We start from the raw sequence: 18,822 nt of genomic DNA, 5'->3' as shown, positions 1-18,822 counted from the left end.
GCGCTGGCACCAAGCTAAAAACTGGGTGAGTCAGATATATCTCCCTTGACTCCACATTGCCCATCCCCAAGGCCCCAACAACGAGCCCAGCGATTTAGCGACTAATCACCACATGCAAGCCCACGCGCAACAACAGAAAGGCCACAATGGTTTGCTCCCGGCCTCGGCCGATTCCTTCCTTGGCGTCCTTGTTCCTCTTCTGATCTTCTCCGTCCTCCTCGATCTACACGCAGAGTCGTCCCTGTCCTGACAGTGCACTCTGTCATTTTCCACAACCGTCTAACAAGGATAAATCCGGCAGATGATGAGATGAAGAGGAAGATGAACTATGGCCACGGACATGGAGGGCACACCGCACACTACGGTGCTGGGGCCAGAGCATGAGTGCAAGGCTTCGGGACGGTGCCAACATAGTGGAACAAGGACGATCGAGGTGCAATGGCCCTTGATACGCTCGAATAGGAGATATCCACCTGCAGTCTGGGATAGGCGGCGGAACGCACCTGGCCTCCTTCCTCCGGCCCGCCAGCTTCTCCGCGACATGGCACAGGCCCTCGCGGTCGTGACATTTGTTGCAGGTTAAGATTATTATAATCTAAATTATTAAGTCAGATTACTATAAGCTAGATTATAATAAGCCGATATAGAATATAAGTTGTTAGTTGTTTGTTTCTCTGGATTATTAGTTGTTTAGCCAACCAATTAATCTAAAAAGCACATTTACAGTTGATTAAATAAGCTATGTGTTTATACATTGTAATAATATATCATAATAAGATATCTATTTGTTTCAATTTACTCCTAATAACTCTAAGCTGAATCAAATAAGACCTTAGAATTATTATAATTTAAATTATTAGTAGTAAGCTGAAATAAATAGATAGCTTATTATCACCCATCACCCGCCGTGTGCTTGGCTAGGAGCCTAGGAGTCATGGAAGTAGTGCTCTAACGGACGAATCATCTGTCTGTCTCCTGTGCGTCCTGTATGGCTGCGTCACTGCTATAAAAATCATTTTTCCGATGGTCAAACACATTTTTTTTGGCAGATGGTTAGGCATCCCGTCTCTGACTAAAGCCCTGTAAACATCTGATCCCTACAACTTGGATGTACAAAAGATTCAGGTCTCACAGTCACATTACGTCCTGGGTGTGGAAAAGATTAAGGTCTCACAGTCACATTACGTCCTGGGGGCAGAAAATAACGTTTCTAGTTATTAACTAGTAGTCGATTCAAGTTCTTTGGGCTGATTGTTTGCCTTTTCTTTTTTTTTTTTTACTGATTGTTTGGCACATCGCTTTTGGTTATTGGTGCTCGGTTCTTAATTTCATCCTTTTCTTTTCATTTTGAGAGGAAACAGTCTGGAAGCTACACATGATTCATACTTATGATAGATCCATCAACTAAATGATTATAAGTCAATCATAATCAATTGTAGTAATTTTTAAGGGAATCAGATCACAAAAAATAAACCATAATTTCTAATCGTAATTTTACCTTTTCCGGTAGCAACGCATGGGCAAATTTACTAATCTATTAGAAAAAAATATTATTTATGCTAATTGCGATTACACGTAATTAGCGTAGAGGGGCGCAGCGTGCACGGGACTTGGGAAGTCGGCCAAATTTGGGGCCCCCGTGAGAATGCCACATGTTATAGGTTTTGAAGTAGTAGTGACAAAAGATATTTATCCTCTTCTTTCTTGACTTCCCCAAAGAACAAAAAAATTACTTTTTGAAAAGTTAACTTTTAACCTCGAGAATTTTTTAAAGAATTGTGTGAAGTAGTAGTAGTACAATTTAACCATGCGTAAAACAGATTCTTTCCTCACAAAATCATGACAAGATAAACTGAATAATGAATCCAAAGGGGAATAAATTAAATTACATGCGCCCCCGACAAATACATAAATCGTTCACTAGTACACAAAACGCAAATGAGCAATCCGGATTGAACTAATTAACGACGTGCTTACTTAGATGCTGAATAATCAAACAAACACTGGGCATAATCATGCAGTAGCTTTGCAGCCTTCCTTCCCGTGCTAGGCTGCCTGATGGAGCAAGGTTAGTTAGCTCGCGTCGTTCTTGGCTTCGGCTGGGCGGGCACAGGGGAGGCAAGCAAGGCTGCAAAATGGATTAAGAAGCAATTAGTACATAAATGGCGTTACAAATATACAGAAAGCGAGAGAGATTAATTAGTAGAGCAGAGACGGATTACGGACAGGTTATCCATGAAGCTCGGTTGGTCTTTCTTGGCTGCGTTGGACTTGCCACCGCCGGCCGCCGTGTTATCTTGGCCGGCCGCCGCCGAGGCTGGGGGACCCTGGTAGTACCCTGCGTAATCATGGCAACACTAATTTACTCCAAAATTGCGTCGTCTTCCTTTCTTTCCGAACAGACATACAAAAAGGTCTCTTAAAACAGAGTAATTTTGCAGTATTATTTTCTCGGGTTCAAAATTTTGTTTTGGCTATTTCTACCAAAATTTCGGTAATTTCGATCCGCCATAACTGAAGTTTTGAACAAAATTTTCCGAATGCACAACAAACTGGATCAATATAATTACGCATCGGATGAATCCGATTGATCTGAAATTTTAAACCCTGTTAATTGCACAGGAAACGTTTCACTCCTTATATGAATCGAAAAAAGTTCTTGTGTATTCAAAAGCAATTGAACTGATGTACTAATAATTAGAATATAATCAAGGGATGAGCAGACAGATCTAATACCTTGAGCAGGGTTAGGGTACGAGCTCTGGTCGCTCATATCTTCCCTTCGGAGAGGATGTGCTACCTCTTGCTCTGCCTGTCTTCCGAGCTAAACTGCCACGCTAATTCGATGATAAGGTCGTCGAAGCCAAGCTTCAGTAGATAGATATTAAGGCCATCTGCTCAGAGGTTCGCTATTTAGTTGTTAAGGGGCAACTATCAAATTAACTGGCAAAGGACAGCCAAGGAAAGGCCATTTTATTTATATTGACTAACTAGCAACACATGAGACAAGGTCTAATTTGTTAATATCAGTCCTAGTTAATCAACTTGCATGTCCACTTCGCAAGTAGGCAACCACCCTTCATCATTTGTGGGTAAAAATCATTAATTATTCCATGCATGCAGTGAACACTTCCAATCTTTGAGGCCATTAATCTCTTCAATATATAATTTCCTTTTTATAATTTGGCCATCAATGTATACGAAAGTTTCTTAATCAGTCGCACAGTTCTTGTGGAACATATATTTCAGGATTTCACCTTATATCACAAAAATTAAGTTGTTTTTGTTAGTGATTCTTCCCAACATAACTCAAAAAAGCTTCAGCTGTAGAGTATCATGTCAATGTCAACGGCTCGGCATGTGAGGTATACAGTAGGTACCGGGCCAGCACGATTTAGATCAAGTCAATAGATAACTCCCAAGGTGCGCAAATCCAGTCAAGTCTCCGTTAAACAAGAGTTTACCACAATTATAAGATAGATTCTATAATATGTGTTAGCCACATACTCAGTGCATATGCAGATCATATATTGGGAATTTGGCATATATATCATGTACTATTCTTATATGTGTAGAATTTTAACAACAGTTGCACTCATAAATCTATCTATCTATCTATCTATCTTCTCTTATATTATAAAAGTTTATTTCCTATAAACACTCCCGTATCGTCACGTAGCACCCTATAAACGCTCTCATACCACCATGTGGCATCGTAATAAAATAGAAAAATCTGACCATAAATTTTTATTTAAATCGGTGGACCTATTATTTTAGATGGTTAGATCTCCGTTAAAAAAAGCATCCCTCCATCCCTGTCTCTGTCTCTGTGTGGAATATGCACGTACGACATACAACGTACGTTTTCTGTACTCCTTTTCGCTTGCTTTTTTTATCCCCAAATAACAAAAATTGGAACCCTTTTTATGGAAAAAACTCACAAATAGACTTTGATCTACTAGGTCTGGCCAGCTCTCCCTCCGTCCTTTTATTTCTATTATATATTAAGTTAATTAAACATCTTATAAACACATTCTTAATCTGACACATGGATATTCTATAAATGCTTCGTGATTCATTATTTGAGTACATTAGATCAACTAATAATTATAGATAACTTAAATTGGTGGACCAAATAGATATATTAAAAAACAAAATCTTCTCCCATTCATAGTACCGTACGTACGCACACATACCTGTTTACTACCTCTGTTGGACCTCTCCTCTCCTTGCCGTTTGTCTTATACATGGTAGTTTTTAACTTAATTTCTTAGCTTGAGGTTAAACGGGTTAGGCACGGCTGTGGACTTTAGGCGGTATATTATATACTAGGATGATTAATCATTTGATGATTTTATAAATTATTAAACGATGTATTTGTGGAATTTGGGCCGTATATTATATACAGAGATGATTAATGATTTAATGATTTTATAAATTATTAAACGATGTATTTTTTACGAATAATTTAAAGAACAATAATCAACAGTTAGATAGCTAAATCATCATAGTTATATCTAATTTTTAATTTATTTGAACTGTTGTTTTTATAACTAGATATATAAATAAATTAAGATCTATATAACCATATATTACTATATAATAATTTAAATACATAATTTGAATAGACATATCTTCTACAACCAAATAACAGCCGATTTTTAATTTGTTTGTAATGTTCTTTTATTTTGTTTATTTATAACTAAATAAGTAAATCAGGATCTTTATTACTCATATTTTGGTTTATAAAATTTGAAATACATAATTTGAACATGGACCAACAACCAAACAACCAAAAACTGACAATATGTATCATGTCATCATAAATTATTCTACATAATAAAAATTAGTAAAAATACGGAATCACTATGTGTCATATTTTAGAGCGCTATTAAGTCACCATATGTCACATTTTTTTTAAAAAAAGAAGAAACTTAGAAATTAAAAGGATAACACAAAACATCTTATCATTGGTTTCCACTTAAAACCGTTTTCAGTCATTAAACTTACCTTAAGAAGAAAATCATAACCTGTGATATGCCACGCCTTAAAATTAGAAAACAAATATAGAAATCAGAGAAAAAAAAAGCATTTGATCATTAGCTAAATCATTTCGAAAAAGAGTCTCCTCCATCCCTCGCCCCCCCCCCCCAACCTGCACAAAGCACTTCCCAACCTTTCCTTTCCCTCTGTGGCTCGACTCTATGCTCTTCATTCCTCTCCTCTCACTATTTTCTTTAAGATATCAAACTTAAAGAAACAATCAATAATTATAATTATAAGTTATACGTCTAATTTTTAATCTAATTGTTGGAGTCAAACCAGTAATGTAAGCTTCATGTGCCTATATTATACTACTCCTATATGAGAATATAAGATTCAGGCATAGTTCACATATAAATAGTCCAAGCCATTGAATAAAAAATTCAGAGGAACACGCGCCATTAGTCTTTTGCATGTCAACCGAATTACAATTTAAAAAAACATGAAAAAAATTCAACAACACATGTTGCAGTAGCATGCATTGTTTTGCAAACATGCATAGCTAAATCATAAAAAAAAAACTAACTCATATATAAATAGTTCACACCACGGCATAAAAATCCGGTGCCTTCATATTTTTCTTGAAATTAGTATGCTCAAATAATCTGAGCAATATAAATAATCTTTTGTATGAGTGCTCTCAACTATATTATATTTCCATCTAATCAACTTTAGATAGTATTTAATGCACTTTTAGTATATCATGGATATATATTCAAGTGTACATTCATAATATACCACACTTCAAAAATAAAAATGCATGCAAAATTATATTTAACCATTGCATCATTTTTAAGTGATTATATGTTAATGGATTTCTCTCTATCCTACGCCATGGCATTATGAATTTCTCCAAAAATTATTGCATATATAAGTTACACTAAAGTAGCAGTATATAGTTCATTTAAAAATTATATTTCTTACTAATAGATTTCAATTTTAAGATTCATGTTGATTAGTTTTTGTTAAAACATAATTGCACCATAGATCACACATATTGTAGGAAAGCGAGGTCTACGTCGCCGTGATCCAAGCAACAAACGCGAAAGATCAGAAACCCAGTTAGACTCGGATTTGTTTCAACAGATTTAAACAGACTCCGTCTCGGACATTGTTAATCTCTGGCTTCATCCATAAATACAGACCACCAAAACTTACAACTTCCAAACGATCCAGTTGCAGAGAAACGCAAATAGATTCGTGATAAACTAGCAAGCGCGCACTCGTCAGATCGATCAGGTGCCCACCAAGCGCGCCACCGAGATGGCAGCATCGGCAGCAGCAGCAGACGGCGCCGCCGATGGCGAGAAGATGATCCTGCTGATCAGCTCGGACGGCGCGAAATTCGAGCTGTCGGAGGCGGCGGCGAGCCTGTCCAAGACGTTGGGTAACATGATCGAGGATGACTGCGCCACCAACGGCGCCATCCCTCTCGCCAACGTCGCCTCCGATATCCTCGCCAAGGTGGTCGAGTACTGCAACAAGCACGCCGCCGCCACCGCCACAGCCACCGCCGCCGCGAAAGCTAGCGGAGAGGAGGAGCTCAGTAAGTTCGACGCCGAGTTCGTCAGCGTCGACAGGAAGAAGTTGTTCGGCCTGATCAATGCCGCCAACTTCCTGAACATGCCGTGCCTGCTGGAGCTGACATGCCAGCGCGCGGCGGACTTGATCAAAGACATGATGCCGGAGCAGGTCAGGGAGGTATTTGGGATCGAGAACGACTTCACGCCGGAGGAGGAGGCCGAGGTCCGTAACGAGAACGCCTGGGCCTATGAGATGTAGGTTGCCAAATTAGGCATTTTGTGCATTAGTAGGTTTATTCATGGTTTAGGTGATTCATGCAGCTGGATAGCTAGCTCGTGTGCGCTGTGCGTTGCTTACCTTGTAACAGTTTGAGCTCTGTTATTATTAATTTGCTTAATTATGAAGAATCGTTTTTTGTCTGATGAACTGCAAACTTGCGTACTCCTCCAAGAGTACAAAAATATATCGCTCCACAAACTTCGCAACATCTCGTTCGATAGTGTCCAGTGTCCACCACCAGCATAAAGCTTCAGGATCCTTGACGATAGTGGAACGTGTTGCTTCTGCCTCGACCATTGCCATCGGAGTTACCTAGCACAATTCCTAATTCGCGCATACACGCCGCAGGCGCGCACTTCCGACCCACACGGCCCACGCATACGCTCGTTTTCTCCTTTTTTTTTTCGGGAACTCGGGCGTTAGTTTACTTTTTTTTCTTCAGAAATCGCCCCCTTTTTCTGTCCACACACACTTTTTTTTCTTCAGAAATCGCCCCCTTTTTCTGTCCACACACACGCGTGACTTTTTTTGCGATATTTTATAAATTGAATCTTTCACCTTCAATATCAGTTGAGAGTTTTGAATTTAAATTGAAAGTTTCTTAAATTAAAGTTGAATGTTTTTAATTTTGAGATGAAAGTTTTCAAATTTGAATCAAATATTTTGAATTTCGAGGTGAAAGTTTTTAAATTTGAGTTAAAAGTTTTCAAACATAAGTTAAGTTTTAATATCTCGACTTGAATTTTTTTAATTTTGAGTTGAAAGTTTTCGAATCCGAGTTGAAAGGTTTTAATTCTGAACTAAAAACTTTCAAATCCTAGTTGAAAGTTTTCAAGTCTGAATCGAAAGTTTTTAAATCTGAGTTGAATGTTTTTAAAACCGAGTTGAAAGTTTTCAAGTTTGAGTTGAGAGTTTTTAAATCCGAGTTAATAGTTTTTAAATCTTGAGTTGAGAGTTTTCAAATCTGAGTTAAAAATTTCAAAAAATCTTGATTTGAATGTTCCAAATCTTCACGTAAAAGTTTTCAAACCTTCGTTGAAAGTTTATTGTTGTTAATTCTCCATACTTATCCCAATTTTTTGCGTACTAAAAAAATACTAATCAAGGTAATTAACGTTAATATGGGTAATTAGCGGGATCCGATCCGCTAATCACGCAGGGGCATTGGGGAGGGGGCGTGTGCGGCTGCACGAGTTAAGCAGATCGATCAATGAACCTTTCCGGTATTCTAGTACCCCCACCATTTTATTTTATAAAAACATTTTGGACTCTCTTTCTCTTGTCTAGATTCACTAACATCTATATAAACTTAGCCACATATATGAAACATATGCATCGACTAATGTACGAATCTATTAAAAATCAAAACCCAAAATGTCTTATAATGTAAAAACCAAAGAAAAATCATCTTAACATGTTTTTCTGAAAAAAAAATCTGTTAATATACAACTATCTTTCTATTTAACACCGCTACATAGATAAATTAACTATATGTGGTGGCCTGGCATTAATTTTCTTATTTAAGGTACAAACAAACGTGCTGGAAATTTCTGTCACTTTTGCTCATGTTACTGCATATTATATAGTCAATTGTTTATTTTGTATCATCCAATTCGCTATCTTACATGAAGTGGTGATTAATGGAGTAAAGTTAATTTTTCAGTGGTCATGGTTAGTTGAAGGTTGGGTCAGTAACAATATTGTCTGAAATAGCGTATTTTAGCATTGTGTTGTCGCTTACGTCATCCGTTTCTGGAATCTGAAATCTTTTGTTGATTAATGGTTTTTCATCACAAATCCATGAATTTTGTAATCTGAAATCTTGAGGCAGAAAGATAGAGCTTTGTATTGTTCTATTCTCGAGCACCGCTACTTTGCCTTACCACCGACAACTACAGATTTATATAGTTGTGTTAACTAGATGAGTATATGTTCTCATTGATCTCGGCTAAAAGAATCACATAGCTTAATTAACTGGTTAGATTATTTAAAGTGAAACCTGCTCACCCATGTTTATGACTAACTAGTAGGTGATGTACCCGTCGATTGCGAAGCGTTAGTACTGATTTCATATATAAGAAGGATATATAAGAAGGGAAGGGGCACCATGCGAGAATGACGAGCTCTGTCGCACGGTAAGCCATGTTCCATGTTTATCATTGGGACCCATTCATGATTAACCAGGTGATTTCACAAGGTGGTATGTTACCGCTACATCAACCTATGGATCGATCACCGGCGACGCTTTAGACATCAAACCTAGTGACGGCCAGTCCACAACTACACCGACAACTCTACCCTACGGGGAGGATTCATCTACTACAGGGCTATTGGCTTCACAAAATTAGATGATCATGCGTGTTTAGGCTAACATTTCAGATTATAAGTTTTGAAACATACACTATTTGTACATATATGTAAAGTTACATCGTAAGTTTGTAATTATCTAGTTGCAGTTTACGTATGATATATTTACATTTCAAAAAAGAAGGTAGCCCGCGCATTCGCATGGGCATGTATGATAGGCTGTGTTTGAAACGTTATAATGATAAAATATAAATAGGAGAACATTTCCGGAATATAAATCGGAAAGGAAGCCCGCACAGATACACAGCATCTTATGTTTTATTAAGTAAACGAAATGCTAAAAGAAATCATACATCACTATATACACGGTAAAGGAATGTAAATTATCTACAATAATAAAAAAATAAATATATTTTCTGTAATATAGACAGTATGTTTTAATATATTACTAATGTGATAGGAATGTCCCGAAAAATCCCTTTGTCCTGGTCGATTTGTGGTAGAGAATAGACAATATTTGTATATGAAGTTAGTAATAAGTACTTCTCAAATATTAATGGAGTATATACAGTATTATGTTTTTCAAATGAGTGGGGTTAATCATTCGACACTACTTTTAAAAAAAATGCAAAAGACCATATCATTATTTATATTTTGATAAAGATTTATACTTTAGCGCCAGATTTGTTTCCACCATATGTTGTTTATAGCTAATGGAGACACATTTACTAATTCTAAGAATGTACTTATTTTCACAAACTTATTTACACTAACTAATTCGCTAGAGTGCATTTACAGTTGGGTTCAGTGGTGTATAACATTCGTCCATCAATTATACCCACTCCATTTGATTTTCTATCAACTATAAAAAATATAATATAAGTAATTTTATTCGTATTTTACTGGATTGTTCATGTTTTGCCAATAATACTTGGCAAAGAAAATACATAATTCTCGTGATGAACTAAGGGGTTGTATCGTAGCAAAAAAATCTATTTAAAGTCTTATTTATATATATTTTTTTACATCATGAATCATGTATGCCTCTAACTCCTCAAATAGCAATAAAAAAGTTTTGAAAATTTTCAGATACTTTTAGAATCCCAATCTCACCCAAAATAAATCTACAAAGATTCACATAAAAACCAAAGCTAAATTCTGTTGTTTTATCATAGCAAAACCACTTGCTATAATTTAATTTATTTTTTCTCATCTATCTATTATTTGTTCTTCTCACTCCTCAAATAAGAACAAAAAGTTTTGAAAAATTCCAAATACTTTGAGAATCTCAATCTCTCCCAAAATTAAATAAACCTAAATAGATGTACTTAAAAAACAATGCTATGTTTTGTTATTTTAATTTTTACTATGTGATTCAAATTAACATTGTACATTTGTCAAGTGATATTTGAAACCATAAAATATGATATGAAATTATTTGAAACATTATTATCACATTAACTATTACATGTTTGCGTCATTTGTCATGATTTATTTAGCACTACAATATAACCATCATAAGTCATCAATGGCATATTTAAGTTAATGAAGCTTTGATATTTTATCTATCAGAGATTAAGTTTAGCTGTGTATATTTGTGTAATATTATTTTTATTAAAATCATAGTTTAATCATTAGTGCCGACACATCAGTGTCGGCGCTAATGATTTTTCCAATTCTACTATGTACTGTGCATATTTCTTTTATTTTTTGCTTTATATATTTTCGATCATATACGCACGTTATGTTTTTTCCGGGATAGAGATTAGCAGCATGAGATTTTTAATAGATCTAATCCAAGGTTTAAAATAACGGGGTAGGTCAACCAATTTAAGTGAAATTTGACGGTCCGATGCTTTTCTTTTTTTCCTTTGAATTTCTAGGATTTATATAATTTATTAGAGCGCCACGTGACAGCGTAAGAGGGTTTGTAGGAACTTTAACAGACTTTTACTGTATAATAGATTTCTAGGGTTTCTCTCTGAGAGCCACATAGCAGCGTAAGAGTGCTTGCAGAAAGTTTAATATACTTATGGAGTTTACAATAGATAGATATAGAAGATTGTTTAAGCAACATTGGTCGGACATTTATTACGGATCTTAATTTAATTATATTTATATATTTATATTTGTGAAGTAATATATTTTGACTTCATATCGTAGAAAATCGTATTTTAAAGACCATCGATTTTTATAGATGTGTGTTATTTTTTGGTCTTTTATTATGTACATGCGTATGTTTTTTTTTCTTCCGACGAACATTAGTAAATATTTGTTGTTTTGTTTACAATCATGTATATACGGAAGAACAATATTAGAGTTTGTATCTTATCAACTCGTAATTACGGCACAACGATTGTAGCGCTTGTATGTTATAAACATGAGGAAATATACTTTTTTAAGAGAGGTGGCGGTGAGAGAGGAGCTGTTGGCGTCGTCTCGGCGTGGGCGGAAACGGGCAGCGCTGATGGAAGGGAGAAGCCGGCACGAGGGAGCTCGGGGCGGCGGTGAGAGAGGAGATGGCGGTTGTGGAGAGGAGAAGAAAGATCGGCCGTGGCGTCGTCTCGGCTCGGGCGGACACAGGTGGCGGCAATGGAAGGGAGAGGCCGGCACGGGGGAGCTCAGTGCGGCAGCGGCGGCGGCGGCGTAGGCACGCGACGATGCGGCCGAGGCGAGACGGTGTGTCGGCGCGGCCGTCCTCCTCCCCCAGTCGCCGCCGTCTCCCTCCCTCCCGTCAGCGCCGCCGTCCTCCTCCCAGAGTCGCCCCCGTCCCCTCCCTCCTGTTAGCATTGCTGTCCTCCCTCCCGTCGCTCGCTCGCCTCCAGCACGGCGGCTCAGCGAAACTGCAGCAGTGGCAGCGCCCATGCCGTGCGGTGGTTCGGCATCGCCGCCGCTGTCCTCCCCCCATAAACGCCGCCCCCAGGTGCTCGCCGCCGCCGCGTGCTCGCCTCCGACCTTGGCTACAGCCTCCTCACGCAGGCTTCCCCGCCTCTGCCGCCCTCCCTCCGCCGCGCCGGTCAGCCGGCACCTCGCCAAGCACCACTGCGACAGCCCCTCCCCTCGTGCCGCCTCTCACCACCGAAGAAAAAAGAAGGAAGAAGGGAGAAAAAAATATAAAAAATTCCATGTCATCGTCCACATGGCGTGCCACGTAGGCAAGACCACGGTCAAACGCGGCTTTGGACCGGGATGATACAATAAAACATGTTTAGGGAACTCGATGTGCGCTCTGTAAGTTCGTGGATCTAAGTGAAACCTCCTGACAAGTTTAAGGGTCGTTGGTGCATTTTACTTTTTTAATAATAGATCTAATCTAATGGTGTAAAATAGCGGGTCCACCAATCTAAATAAAAATAAACTGTGAGATCAGATAGTGCCATGTGGCGACTGAGAGCATTTGTAGGAGCGCCACGTGACGGCTTGAGAGCGTTTGTGAAAAGTTTAATGGACTATTAGTAGATAATAGATAAATGTTTTTTACCTCAAAGAATTTGTAACAACTTTTTAGTTACTCCCATCTGTTTTGGTTGATGAGGTCTTAGAAATTCTTGGTGATCTCTAATTAATCTTGTAGTAGCTCTCGTGATCTAGCAGGAGACACACGCACCTACTCGGAGTCTTTATTAATTCTCATATTAGGTATATGCATGCATGTAGTGTAATATACCGAAAGAAAACAAACTAATTTTAATCTCTCCAGAAATAACACCTACAAGGGGTACTTCGGTTTTGAAGCGGAGTCCGATTAAACTGAGTAGAAGTAGCTAATTAAGCTGTGTTGGCGTTATTGCAAAGTAACGCAGAAATAAACAATCAAAAACTAATTAGAATCAGATTGGATTTGGAGTACGAATCGGAGTTGCTCGGCCTGGTTCTCGCAATAAATACACAAAGCACCAAACAGCTCGATCGCCAAGCACCGATTAACGTTGTTTCAACCGTTCAGCTCACCGCGCGCAACCAATCGATCAGCTAGCGAGTTCGTCCCGTCCGTCCGTGTTCAACCTCAAGCGTGTTCGACGAGAAACTAACCGACATCGATCAATGGCGGCAGTAAAGGAGGGAGCCGACGCCGGCGACAGCAAGATCCTTCTGATCAGCTCGGACGGGCAGCACTTCCAGGTGACGGAGGCGGAGGCGAGCATGTCGAAGCTAGTGAGCAACATGATCGAGGACGGCTGCACGGAGAACGGCGTCCCTCTCCCCAACGTCGCCTCCAACGTCCTCGCCAAGGTGCTCGAGTACTGCAAGAAACACGCCGCCGCCGCCGCTGCCGAGGACGTCGCCGTGAAGGATCAGGAGCTGAAGAGCTTCGATGCCAGCTTCATCGATGTCGACAACACGATGCTGTTCAACTTGATCTTGGCCGCCAACTACTTGAACGTGCCGTCTCTACTTGATCTTGCGTGCCAACACACGGCTGACTTGATCAAGGGCAAGACGGTACAGGAGATCAGGGACATGTTCGGGATCGTCAACGACTTCACACCAGAGGAGGAGGAGGAGATCCGCAAGGAGAACGAATGGGCCTTCGAGAACTAGAGTTTTAGATATTAATTTGTCACGTGTTATTTAATATTCCCGCTGTTTTATACGTCCTCTGTTTCATAATGTAAAATTTTCTAGTAATGTCCACATCAATCTATCTATTTATCTATCTGTCTGTCCATTAAACTTCCTATAAACACTCTCAAACTGCCACGTGGCACTTCTACAAACGCTTCTAAGCCGCCACGTGGGACTGTCAAACCCGACCGTTGATTTTCACTTAAATCAATGGACCCAATATTTTAAACCATTAGATTAGATATATTTTATTTTAAGAAACTTATTCCTTAATCTTTATATGTATACGGGAGAACTATAACTGCAAGTACTCCATACTACATACGACTAAAAAAAACAATGAAGTACAGACGTACCAGCTGTTTATCTGAAGAAAAAAAAAGTAAACCTACGCATTGAAAAAAAATTAATGATCTTTAATTCTATTTAAAGATAAAACATACTATTCTATAAATTTACGTAAATATCATTCATTAAACTTCCTATAAACGATTTCACCGTCTATTTTTATTTAATTAGTGGACCCGTTATTTTAGACTATTAGATTAGATCTATATCTGTAGTTGATTTTTATTTAAATTGGTGTATATATAAATACCCTTATGTAGGTATGTAACAACTTGCATCAACTTAAACCTACCAGAAGGAGAACTACTTGATGGTACAAATAAAACATATTTATTAACAATATAGTTCTTTAGAATTTGTAAAAAAAAAAGCAAGTAAACATTCTATTAAAAAAAGGTCTAAACGCCTTACTACTAATTTACACTTGATTTGTTAGACATGTTTTCCAAACAAACTAAATCAAACTTCCTTTCATATAATAAAGAGATCATAGATAATTATTTATACAGATGTATAAAATATGATATATTTTAAACCTAACAAATATCTTGGAAAAATTATCAAAGCAAAATGCCGAAGAACAGTGGAGGCTTCACCTGATGGGTTTTATTCAAATAAAAAAAGTACTTTTAAACATGGGAGATGTCAGCCGATTGATATTCTATATTTCAAACGCAATGTACAATCAGGTTGGAAATTTCGCTCATTTTAGACCCCACCGATACGATATTATTTTGGCCAAAATTTTTTTATTTTTTCATGAATTTTGGTAATATTTGTTCAAATTCAACTAAATTTTGTTCAAAATTTCAGACCAAAATTTTGGAAATTTTAGTGATGCCTGATCAAATCGGCTAAATCGGAAAGTTTAATCCTGCGTACAATATATGCCCGCGTGAATGTGCAGGCTACCTTTCTAGTTATATTTTAAAAGTCCATTAAACTTTCTATACACGCACAAACGTTCTTCACGTGTCACTTCTAATCTCAATGTTGATTTTTACTTACATTGGTGGTCCCATTATTTTACACCATTAAATTAGATCTATTATTAAAAAAATAACTTCCTTATATTTAAGCCCTACTGTTCATCCATACGTATGAGTTTATACGTGGATTTCTTTTTAGCTGTTGCTTGGCACGGATTGACGACGATAACTCCAATGAAGAATATAACAAATCTAAATCAAATTTGTGACAAATCTATAAAATCTACACTCAGTGCATGATTTGTGAAAAATCGTTCCTAGTATTTCCACCATTCAATAATTAGGCCAAACTAACTAAGGCTGTGTTCGGTAGCCTGGGTTGGGAACCCATGTCCCGCGCACGAAAAATAGAGCGATCCATTAGTGCGTAATTAATTAACTATTAGCTTTTTTTTCAAAAATGGATTAATATGATTCTTTAAGAACTCTTGTATAGAAACTTTTTTTTTTGCAAAATAAAAAGAGGGCTGCTACCCCACGGGATACCGTGGAAATAGTGCACTCACGGGATAACTAAAAAAGCAACGACAGCATAAAGGAGCACCCCACAAAACACGTGATTTGTCTCAATACCTAGCCACTACCTGCTTGGTTTCGTCGCCGGAGCAGTGTCTACCTTACCTCGCTGGCGTCATCGCCGAAGTAGCAGCTACCTCACCGCCAAAAATTCTCCTCGGTATCACGTGCTCGGGTGATACCTCGCCGGCATCGTCGCCCCTGAGCACCCAGAGTAGCAGCTACCTCACGTGTGATACCTCGCCGGCGTCGTCACCCCTGAGCACCCAGAGTAGCAGCTACCTCACCGCCAAATCCTCCTGGTACCTTGGGTAAGGTACTGAGGAGGTACCTGGTACACTGGTATCGGCTGGTACCTTGGTATCGGCTGGTACCTGGTACCCTGGGTATCGAGCTGGTACCTAGGTATCAGACCTTGGTACCTAGGTATCAGCGTGATACCCCAAGAGAGAGGAGGAGGAGGAGGAGGAGTCGCGGGGTTGGGAGGTCCTGGTACCTTGGTATCGACTGATACCTGGTACCCTGGGTATCGAGCTGGTACCTGGGTATCAGACCTTGGTACCTGGGTATCAGCGTGATACCCTAAGAGAGAGGAGGAGGAGTCGCGGGGTCAAGGAGGTCGAGCAGCGGGGCGGCGCGGCGGCGGAGGAAGAGGAGGCGACAGATATGGTGCCTACCTTGTACCATGCCTCCCCAGCCTCCTCAGCCGGCTGTGGACGACGACGTGCTCAGCGCACCCCTGCCGCCGGCCATGGAGGTCTTCATCACCGACGCTGTAGCAGATCTGCTTGCTGCCGGCCATGGAGGATGTCGCCGCAACCGCACCCTGCTCCCGCTCTCCCTCTCGCTCACCACGCTCGCCGCCGAGCTCCTCACCGTAGCGGCCTCCCTCGCGGCGGCGGCCGCCGGCTCCGGTGAGCAGTGGGCGACGACAACAGGGAGGGCTGCAGCGCCGTCTAATTTGGGGGAGGAGAGTGAGGTAAGAGGAGGCGACGGGGAGGGCTGCAGTGCCGTGTGATTTGGGAGAGGAGTGAGGTAGGAGGAGAGGATTCGGATGATTTTGGGGAGAGGAGTGAGGTAGGAGGAGGGGATCCCATCTCCACGGGATGCCGTGGTGTAGGTTTTCTGAAATAAAAAACGCTCCTTTTAGCAGTTTAAACAGCGTGCGTGTGAAAAACGAGAGGCGGAGTTGGGAACCTGGGGAAACGAACAAAGTCTAAAAGCTTTGAAGAAATATGGACAAAAGTGGTATTTTGGGATTCAGTTAACACCGTTATATGGCTTTAACAAAATAGTCAGATCGATCATATCTTCGGTTTGTATGTGGAAGGGGTCAAACGAGCAATGTGTTGGCAACTTTTTTTTGACAAGTTAACAAGCACGATCGTAGCACCTTAAGCCTTGCGGTGATCCTAGAGTCGCCAACCACCTCGATCTAACAAAGAGCTAAACCTAGATGGGTTTTGATAAATAAACCGGCTAGCGGAGCCGATTTCTAGATAACTACCCCTCTCGTGGGCAAACGGAAGGTTTTCAGGACAAACCTACAAAGAGATGTCGCACTCTCGCAGCGGCGGCGGACGGTTTACGGCGCAAACCGACAAAGATGGACAAACTAAGAGGAAACTAAAAGCAATATGAAAAGAACGATTCGATTGATTGATTGTAGATTGATTTTTACAATGAACCGGCCTTGTCCCTTATATAGGGGTTGGTCTTGCCCTCTACAGGCCCTCCTCCACGTCCAACTCGGGGTAAAAACCAAAGGAAACCCGAAACATGCCTTCCCGAGCAAGGAAACCTCGAAACCCGACGAAACAGGGTCGAACTCGGACCTGCCGGTCAGACCGGCCACACACCGCCGGTCTGACCGGCCCTCAACCGGCGGTCTGACCGCCCAACACATGGCGGTCAGACCGGCACACTCGGAGGAAACCGGTAGATTTCCAAATTTTGGCAATCTTTCCTATTTTAATCCTAGGTGCCAAATTTGGGTGTAAACACATGCCCCCCTGCCTTTTTTATGAACAACGTGAATCTAAAAGCATAGAGCATGTTTTTGGTCTTAGGACGATAATCCAATTACCGGCCATAGTACCTCCTAAGCGTCTTGACAAACACTCGGGAAGTATTTCTTCAAGTATTTCCCGTTGATTGCTCGCTGAAAACGCTCCCCTTGAAGTGTCTCCAAAAAGTATGCGTTCACTCGAACAATGCCGCACACTCGATAAGGACCTTCCCAACTAGGAGACCACTTACCGAACTCCTTGGATCGAGTACCCAAAGGCAAAATTGTCTTCCAAACCAAGTCTCCAACTTGAAACAATTTTGCTTTCACCCTCTTGTTGTACGCCTTGGCCACCCTCTTCTTCTCCTTTTCTATCTCCTCCAATGCCTTCAAGCGTTTGTCGATGACTTCATCAAGGTTGTCTCCCATCAATGTCTTGTAATCTTCACTTGACAAATCATCTTGCTTGATATAACGAAGAGAACCAAGATTTACCTCCACCGGTAAAACGGCTTCTTGACCATAAACCAACTCAAAAGGAGTGACTTTAGTGGCACCATGTTTAGATATCCTATGCGCCCACAATGCTTCGGAAAGCACCACATGCCACCTCTTCGGGTGTTCCTCAATCTTCTTTTTTACCAGCTTTAACAATGTTTTATTACTCGACTCGGCTTGTCCATTAGCCTAAGGGTAATAGGGAGAAGAACTCAACAATTTAATACCATAAGATTCGGTAAAACTCTTCACTTCCTTAGACATAAAAGAAACACCTTGGTCCGTAGTTAATGTTTGCGGAATACCGAATCTATGAATAATATGCTTCAAAATAAAGTCAATTACCTCCGTAAGAGTCATATTCTTCAAAGGCACGGCTTCGGCCCACTTGGTGAAGTAATCCGTAGCAACTAGCACGAACCTATGCCCCTTTGATGACGAAGGATAAATTTGACCAATGAAATCCAAAGCCCATCCTCGAAACGGCCATGGTTTGATTATAGGGTTCAACACGGCGGCGGGCGCCAATTGAACATTGCCGAACCGTTGACAAGCCTCGCATCCTCTATAATATTTGAAGCAATCATCAATCATCTTCGGCCAATAGAACCCCGCTCTTCTAAGCAACCAATTCATCTTGTGGGCCGATTGATGAGTTCCACAAATTCCTTCATGCACCTCTCCCATAGCCACTTTAGATTTATCTTCATCTAAGCACTTCAACAAGACACCATCTATGTTTTG

At 40.0% G+C, this 18,822-nt stretch overlaps 2 protein-coding genes and 1 long non-coding RNA gene across 3 annotated transcripts; 2 read left to right on the top strand and 1 right to left on the bottom strand.

The window, feature by feature from the left end:
• Nucleotides 1–1,808: 1,808 nt before the first annotated feature.
• LOC4346591 (uncharacterized) lies at nucleotides 1,809–2,998 on the bottom strand. Its single transcript, XR_001539706.3, has 3 exons — nucleotides 2,737–2,998; nucleotides 2,227–2,338; nucleotides 1,809–2,128 (listed from the first exon to the last, which is right to left on the bottom strand). It is a non-coding gene; the product is annotated as an uncharacterized lncRNA (long non-coding RNA).
• A 3,308-nt stretch (nucleotides 2,999–6,306) lies between these two features.
• Nucleotides 6,307–6,825, top strand: LOC107275529 (SKP1-like protein 5). Its single transcript, XM_015755604.1, has one exon. It carries the CDS (start codon nucleotides 6,307–6,309, stop codon nucleotides 6,823–6,825), a length of 519 nt encoding a protein of 172 aa, XP_015611090.1.
• A 6,257-nt stretch (nucleotides 6,826–13,082) lies between these two features.
• LOC107275506 (SKP1-like protein 5) lies at nucleotides 13,083–13,729 on the top strand. Its single transcript, XM_015755945.3, has one exon. It carries the CDS (start codon nucleotides 13,198–13,200, stop codon nucleotides 13,693–13,695), a length of 498 nt encoding a protein of 165 aa, XP_015611431.1. The 5' UTR covers nucleotides 13,083–13,197; the 3' UTR covers nucleotides 13,696–13,729.
• The last annotated feature ends 5,093 nt before the right edge of the window (nucleotides 13,730–18,822 follow it).

Source organism: Oryza sativa, chromosome 9 (genome assembly GCF_034140825.1).
Source record: "Oryza sativa Japonica Group chromosome 9, ASM3414082v1".
NCBI classification, from domain to species: Eukaryota; Viridiplantae; Streptophyta; class Magnoliopsida; order Poales; family Poaceae; genus Oryza; species Oryza sativa.
This window is presented reverse-complemented; position numbering and strand designations above follow the sequence as displayed.